The 8,336-nt window shown below is 30.2% G+C and overlaps 1 protein-coding gene across 1 annotated transcript; it reads left to right on the top strand.

Annotated features, from left to right (window-relative positions):
- Positions 1 to 2,509: 2,509 nt before the first annotated feature.
- On the top strand, positions 2,510 to 7,274 carry LOC112594530 (protein ALP1-like). Its single transcript, XM_025339342.1, has 3 exons — positions 2,510 to 2,808; positions 4,294 to 4,969; positions 6,903 to 7,274. The coding sequence occupies exons 1-3, from the start codon at positions 2,510 to 2,512 to the stop codon at positions 7,272 to 7,274; spliced, it is 1,347 nt and encodes a 448-aa protein (XP_025195127.1).
- The last annotated feature ends 1,062 nt before the right edge of the window (positions 7,275 to 8,336 follow it).

Genomic DNA, 8,336 nt, shown 5'->3' with positions numbered 1-8,336 from the left:
TGCACTAGTGTCTAGTACAGTAGTACGCCGTGCGCGACGTCTGGGATTGGGGACCGGGAGAAGTCGAGAGTCGAGACGTCGCTGTCGCAGTCGCGTCACTGCTAGTTTGGAAATTCAAAATATTTGTTATTTTTAGATTTTTTTCGATTCCAATCTACGCCGGCTACGGGCGATTGGTGATAACTGCAGATAAGAGGCGATAGCAATGTACCCGATGTACGTTATGTATTATGACGTGAATTAAATATGTTTTATAAATGTGGTAATATTCTTACTCTATGGTTGACGCCCGCCAGCTCGTGTATTCTCCCGTTATTTAAACATATTATTTTGGCTGTGCAGAAAAATATATAAGATATATCGACAGATATAAGTCGCGGGAGAATACGCAGGCTGGTGGTCGTCAGCTAAACATTACCAATTTTAAAGAGTTTCGATTATAATATAAACAAATTTAAAAAATTAAAATAGGACTGCGCACGCCTTTGATAGCCATGCAGAATGGAGTACATAATCGTATATATGGGGCGTATATTGAATAATTAACTGTATAATATGGGCCATATTATATGGCTAATAATATACAGTATATAATATACCTAATATAATATATAATTATACTTCACAGGCTACAGTGACAAGTGGCGAGTAGTATAATATAGGGGCTATCTAGATTCTAGGGCATAGATGTAGGGCTTGAGAGGTTCGGCAGGGAAAGCGTTGATAAAGGCTCGTCAGTCTGGGATGGCCATCATGGGTTTGGCACCTAACCTACGCACAGTGATGGTGCAACTAGCACTAAATCTTAGGGTGGGCTACATCCCCACCTAAATATATTATTATAATAGTAATAAAATATAGAAAATATTTTTTGGGGGGCCCTATAAATTTGTTTGGGGAGGCTAAGCCCCCAGCCCTCCTCCCTGGTTGCGCTTATGGGTACCCATCACAGTATCACTCCATAAATGTATGTAAAAAATGTATGATATATAATATATATTATAAATATTATAATAAAACAATATTCATAAAAAGTTATAATAATATTCACTTTAAAATATTCTAAGAGAGTTAAAATAAAAATATTTTAATAATATTAATATTATGAACTTGTTGACTGGGTACTACTTGCCAATTAAGGTTTTATCTGTCAGACATACAATAAAGTATAACAAAATATTATTCAAATGACTTACAGAGATTGCATTTTTCCTTGATATGGACCGTTTTGAATTTTTGACTTCCGTCCTTCTAGAATTGATTCTGATTTCTGTCCTACCTGGACTTCTCTGCTTGATTGTTTCCTCTTCTCCTTCTCGTCGTGAACGTGGTTTCGTCGGTGGGTCTCAAAGTACTTCTTTTTAATTGAATTCAAAAATTTTCGTTTGATGAAGAATGACCCCACACCTGACACCAAATTTTATGTAGTAACCAGTAGCAGTTTCTACACGCTTCTTTTACAACGAAAGCACGTTACGTCGTTGGTTGGAAAAGATGAGGTATAAAATTTAACAATAGATTTTAAGTTAAAAACTCTTTAATTTAACTGTTAAACTTAATGATAGATTTCGACAGCGTAAGTATATGTATAACTTAACTACCGGAGAGAAAGTAATTATATTTTAACTTGTAACAAACAGAATCTATGCGACTGAGTAACTGACTCAACTAGCTCTGTACTAACTCTGGAGTCCTCTCTGATAAGGACCCCTATTTATATGGGACATGCCATGATCGATAGGAATGGCGTGATGTGTCTAAGCCAATCGTAGGACAGCATCAGTGAGCTGATTCGGTGGCGTGATTTAGTTCTAGGAACCTGGACTTTGGAACTACGTTTTTAGTAGAAAAACAGTATAACGACTATTAAATTGTGGATTTTTCATTAAAGCTGTCGTATGTGATCAAGGTGCCAACAGAGTTGGTCATTATTCAAATAAAAAGTTATTTGAATGATTATTCGAATAAAAAATTATTCTTAATTTTATTATTGATTTTTATTGTTATTCATTATTTTAATTTTTATTATTATTCCTTATTCTTTATTCGGATATTTTTATTTATTATATTTTATTCATTATTCGGTTATTCGTTATTCATTATTCCCCATAATCATATAAATAATAAATTTAAATTCTAAATAACGGTCGTTCACCAACGTGTATATCGAACCTTGCACTGAATTATGTACCCAGCATTAGGCGAGTTAAACCCCGTACTGTATATTTTTCACTCGTTTTTCCAATATACATTTATGACACGCCACGTCACAACGTAGGTCAATAGGGTTTTGCTAATAAATGTAGTATTAAATTAGTCGGATAATTAGGAATTGGGTAGTCGAAGATAAAACATTATTATGTCTTTAGCTTGAAAATGTAGATAATATTTTATCTTATAAATGTAGTCTTAGTGCGAGGTCACACGAGCGTTTTATTAACGTACGTTATTTTAACGGTCGTTACTTTTCCGGTCACACTAGCTAAGAACAACGTCAGTTATCATCAAAATGGATGACGAGGAGGTTGCGATTTTTGCGTATACTGCTTTGAAAATTATTCGCGAAAAAAAACGATTGCAAAGAAAATGGTGGGTTCACCCAATTAATAGTGAAAGATTATTGCATGGTGATTTTTACACTCTTTATAGTAGATTACGAGCTGATAATGTAAGTTTTTTTAATTATTTTCGTATGTCTTTAACGTCATTTGATGAAATTTTTGCCAAAATTAAACATAAAATCATACGTCAAGATACGAATATGAGATCTGCGATACCACCCGAAGAAATGCTAGCTGTTACACTGAGGTAAGTAAAAATAAATATATTTATTATTGATAGTTATTTGTATGTATTTTAATATTAGAATTACTATACAAAGAAGTTATTAGAAATAAATAATTAAAAATAAACATACTATCTTGTATATTATGTTCTTTATTGAAAATATTTTAATTTATTAAAAGAAAAAAAATCAATTTACTTGAAATAATTGATATTATACAATTTTATACAATTCACGTATTTTTGACAATTTCCGAAGTAAAAAAAAAAATATTAAAAATAATTTTACTGCAAATCATTAAAATCCATCACTTGTTGACTGGTTTGATGGCGGATTTTGGTCTTCTGGAGAAAACTGTGTGTAATAAGTCTGTATAGAATTAGAAGATGATGCTGAGTTTGGACGTAATATATTTGATTGCAAATACTGATCGTTATATGTGTAAGGTGATATTGGCATATTGTGATGACGATATGGTGCAACATAAGATGTTTGAGCAATTGAAGATTCCATTGTTGAACCAGTATATTTTATATTTTGTAGCAGTTGCATAACTTCAATTCGAAAACGCATTTTTTGATTTAATGTTAAAGTTTTCACTATAGGCAATGTTGATGTATAAAATGCCATATCTTCATCAGTCATGTCCACAGATGAACTATTCGTGTTAATTGTTCGTGAATCCAAAAAAGCACCTAATTTATCCTCAAGTGAATGTGTTGTTTTTCTTTTTTTTGCTGGCGTGGACTTATGGCATGGACTAATAGATGTATCATTTTGGTTTCCTTCGTTTTCAGAGCATTGAGTATTATTATTAATATTTGATTCAATATCATTGAAATCAGATATAGGTGTATCTTCGTTAGATATACTACTACAAGTTGGACGCTGTTCTCTACATTTTTTCAAAAATGAAAGTTGTTCGAAAATGTATCTTTGAATTTTTTTCATACCACTTCCAGATTTGTTACATTCAGCTTGTTTTTTAAGACTGCGTGTATAATTGTCACGAACACTTCTCCATTTTGAAATAACTTCTTGTACTAAACAATGTATACATTTTTTAATTACTACCTACTTTTTAAAAATTAAATAGGTATATTTGTTTACCATTTAAAAATAAAATAACAAATAAGACAAATAAAATAAATATGTAATATCGTATCATACTGCATGTGTCATTTATTTTTAATAATAACATAGAGAGAGCTCATTATAGTAAAAATATTAAAATATAAATAAAATAGCACATAAATTAAATAGGTCAAAACATCTATTTTCAAATATTACCACAAATAATATACCTAGTATCATAGATAGTATAATATAATATCTTATATTATCTATGCTTAGTATAATAATACTTCTGTTTTAAAAAATTTTCTTATCATATTGTTATGTGAACATTTAATAATTTTTCCTAATTTAACATTAAGATTATACTTAGTACCCTATTCAAACCTATATTAAATATAAGACATTTAAAATTTAAATTTTTAAATTTTTAGATATTTGGGAAGTACAAACAATCTTTATGATTTACATTATGCGTATAGAATTGGCCGATCTACTTTAAGTAACATAGTACGAATAGTTTGCCAACAAATTTGGGATGTTATGTCAAGTGAATGTATGCCTACACCGAATGAAGAAGATTGGAAAAAAATAGCCGAAGGTTTTCAACATCGAGCAAATTTTCCACACTGCCTGGGAGCAGTTGATGGAAAGCATATTCGGATAACCAAGCCTCCAGGAAGTGCTTCGTTGTACTTTAATTATAAACATTTTTATTCCATTGTTTTACTCGCAGTAGCCGATTCAAATTACCGTTTTACTTATATTCATGTTGGTTCATTTGGAAAAGACTCAGATTCTCCCATTTTTAAGAATTCTAGTCTATGGGATAAATTACAAAATAATTCATTAAATATTCCAAGCCCAAACTTCATACCCGGTATTAATATTCTTATTCCTTACGCATTTGTAGGTGACGAGGCATTTGGTTTATCAACAAACGTACTTAGGCCTTATGCGGGAAAATATTTACAAGATATTAAAAGAACTTTTAACTATAGATTGTCTCGGGCAAGGCGTTACGTAGAATGTTCATTCGGAATATTATCAAATAAGTGGAGAATATTCCATCGACCAATTGATGTTAATGTGGAGTTTGCAATTGATATTGTAAAATGTTGTTGTGTGTTACATAATTTTGTACGCGATCGTGATGGTTTTAAATTTGACGATACTTTGACAATTACAGGGATGGAAGACCTTGATTATGATAATAATTTATACGCAAATAGATCAGTAAATAGATATCGGGACGCTTTAGCTAATTATTTTGTTTCTGAAGACGGACAAATTTCTTGGCAAAATGAAAAAATTTAAAACTATTTCATTCATTATAAAATAATAATTTATAATATTGTAAATTAAGTACTTATTTGTTATAATTTTTTAATTAACGATATCGTGTCTTGATTTATTATCTTCAATAAAAATATTTATTATAAAATAAATTGTTTTTATATTATTTGTATCTACTTACCAATAACTTTTTTTTCAGTTTGGGTGTTGTTTGAAAAATTTTCATATGAAGCAGACGTAACTTTTAACCAAGCTTCATTTTTTTTATTTCTGTCTTTATAATCTATATCAGACGTGTCCCACAATACTGGTCGTTTTTCAATTTCTGATATTAACTGCTCAGTTTCCATATTAACTTAAATTTTATTAATTAAGTGTAAAAAATTTAATTTAAAATGAAATCACCTTCTACCTACAAGTGAAAAACATGAACTAAAATAACAAAAACGGACGTAAAAACAACGTTCGTCTGTCTTGGTCAATTATATCTAATAATAATCTATAACGCTGATAAGCAAATCGTAACGGACGTTATAGCATGTCTTGTCCGTCGTCAACGTCGAACGGACGATAAATCCAATGGACGTCGTATGTGTGGCTGCTACGTATGATTGTAATGAATTTCAACAACGGACGTCATGACGTCCGTCGTAACGTCCGTTAATAAAACGCTCGTGTGACCTCGCACTTAGACTAAACAAACTAATAATAACAATATTTTTGTTAATAGGAACGATAATTCCGACTGTCAGTTAGATAAATTATTAAAGATATGATTTTGCTTACTGTGAATTGTGATTTTGTTTGGTAGTGTGGCAGCTTAACCGTCAGATACAATTATGCTTAATTTGTCTTTAATTATTTATGTCCAGAGTTTAAAAATAAAATGATCCAAGTAATACGAGTGACAGTGATTTTAATTCATCAGATGAAACTGATGAAAGTGATCACCGTTCATCTCAGCTATACAACTTGGCTTACTACTATTTCCCGAGATACACTTGGTCTTCCGATCAATTTCAGGTACTATACTTGATGGTACTTTTTAAATTAGTTTTCTCGATTCAAAAATGTAATAATAGTGTGTTAAATGTAGCAAAATGCAAAATCAAGGATCCAAAATTCATCGTCCAATTTAAACTACTTAAAGAGAAAACACGATAATTTGTTTGAAGAGTAAGTACATTAATGAAGTTCGAAAATCAAAACCAAATTGAAGAATCCAACATGGAATTATAAATTGTAAAAAAAAATAAAATGATTAAATATTCAAAATCAATTTTATGAAGACATAGTCAATTATATTATTCATGCAATGGCACCTTTACGTACAGTAGATAACTATTTAAGAAAATTTTTATCAATTCTGAGTTCTTGAAAAACAGTTTAAATTTAATTAGTCGTCGAAGTCTTGGAGAAGAATTGAAACTCGTTTTGAACAAAATATTGAGGATGTAAAAATTACTTGGAAAAAGTTAAATATTTGTGTACAACGCGATGTGTGGTCTGCAAAGAAGAGTTTTATGGTGTAATATTCACTGATTGATGAAGAGTCGTTAGGCGAAACTGCTCAGATGTCGCCGATTTAGAGGTGCTCATACACATAATAGAATCGCCGACATATTATACATAATATTTATTACAAGTACAAATTTGATGTTAATAAGGTAAATGGTAAACATAAAGATAATAGAAGAAATAATGTAATATATAATATATAATGTTAATACAACTTTTTTGGTAACAGGTAATAGCAACCATTACAGATAATGGCAGTAATATGGTAAAGGCATTTAAAGTATTTGGAGTAAAGATGTCATATTTTGGAGAGATGACACATAACCACGACACTAATGAATATGACAGTGATTCTAGTGATATAAGTGTTCAAAGTAGAGAAGATAACGACTCTTTTGAAAATGAAAATGAAAAAATTTTTTCTAGACACATCCGATGCTGTGCTCATACGTTGAGCTTATGTGCTACCAGTGATATAATGAAAACGATAAAAAAGTCACCACATCTCCAAGAAATACACAATCAAGTCATGAATAAGTGTAATGTGTTATGGAATGCTGCAGGTCGACCAAAATCAGCAGAAGTAATATTTATTTATTAATTTTTAATTTTAGATTCTGAGTTAAACGATAAATGTATTGATTTTATAATATGTGTGTTTTTTCAAATTATTTATTAAAATTTATTTTTAAAACATTTTGCTGGGATAAAAACTTTAACCCTTTGAGTCACACATTAATTTTGTTTATTAAAATATAGAAATTTAACATTATCATATTACAAAAAAAAATAATTTATCAAAAACTTTTTTAAAAAACTGGTGGTTTTACCATAGAAACGCTATGAAACAACATATTATTAATATTATTTTGTATGAAAATATATAAAACAGTTTTATAAAAATATAATATTACTAGCCGACCCGGCACAGCTTCGCCCGTGATTGGTTGTTTATTTTGCCTTCGGACCATGATATGTAGAATTTTTTATTCAAATATTATTGTTTGATATGATCGGCAAGTAAATATAAAAAAATGGTTAATAAAAACGGATTGAAATTTTTCTAGCATTATAAATGATAAAACTAAATACAGATAAAAAAGAAATAATTTATGTTTGATAAAGAATTTTATTGAAGTTGATGAAGAAAAAAAAAGAAAAAAAAAGAATTAAAATAAGAATTTTATAAGACTTCCGAGTATATGATGTTTTTTGTTATATTTCCTGTTGAAATTAAAATCATAAGATGATTCGGGTCCCCAGTTCGAGAAAATGCCACGTATAATTGGCCATGTGAAAAGCACTCTGTACGAAGATCTACGCCAACGTACTTGAATGTTTGACCTTGCGCTTTGTTTATGGTAATGGCAAAAGAAACTTTAACCGATAATTGAAGCCGTTTGAAAGAAAAAGGCAAGTCACAGGGAATCATGGGAATTCTTGGAATAAATGCAATTTCTCCTTTCGCTGGCCCTGTAAGAATTACGGCTTCTATAATACTATTTAGCAACGATTTTATTTGTAATCCTGTACCGTTACATAATCATTTTCATTTTCTAAATAAATAAATAAACTCTCATGTTTGTTCGCAAATAAAGTTTTTCAACATAGTTCCATATAGGGGAAGATTTTAAGCAAGCATTAACGACATCAGCTCGAGTAC

Source organism: Melanaphis sacchari, unplaced genomic scaffold (assembly GCF_002803265.2).
Source record: "Melanaphis sacchari strain LSU unplaced genomic scaffold, SCAv2.0 Contig239_pilon_pilon, whole genome shotgun sequence".
In the NCBI taxonomy this organism is placed as follows: Eukaryota; Metazoa; Arthropoda; class Insecta; order Hemiptera; family Aphididae; genus Melanaphis; species Melanaphis sacchari.
The sequence above is the reverse complement of the archived record's forward strand: the minus strand, read 5'-3'. Positions and strand labels throughout refer to the sequence as shown.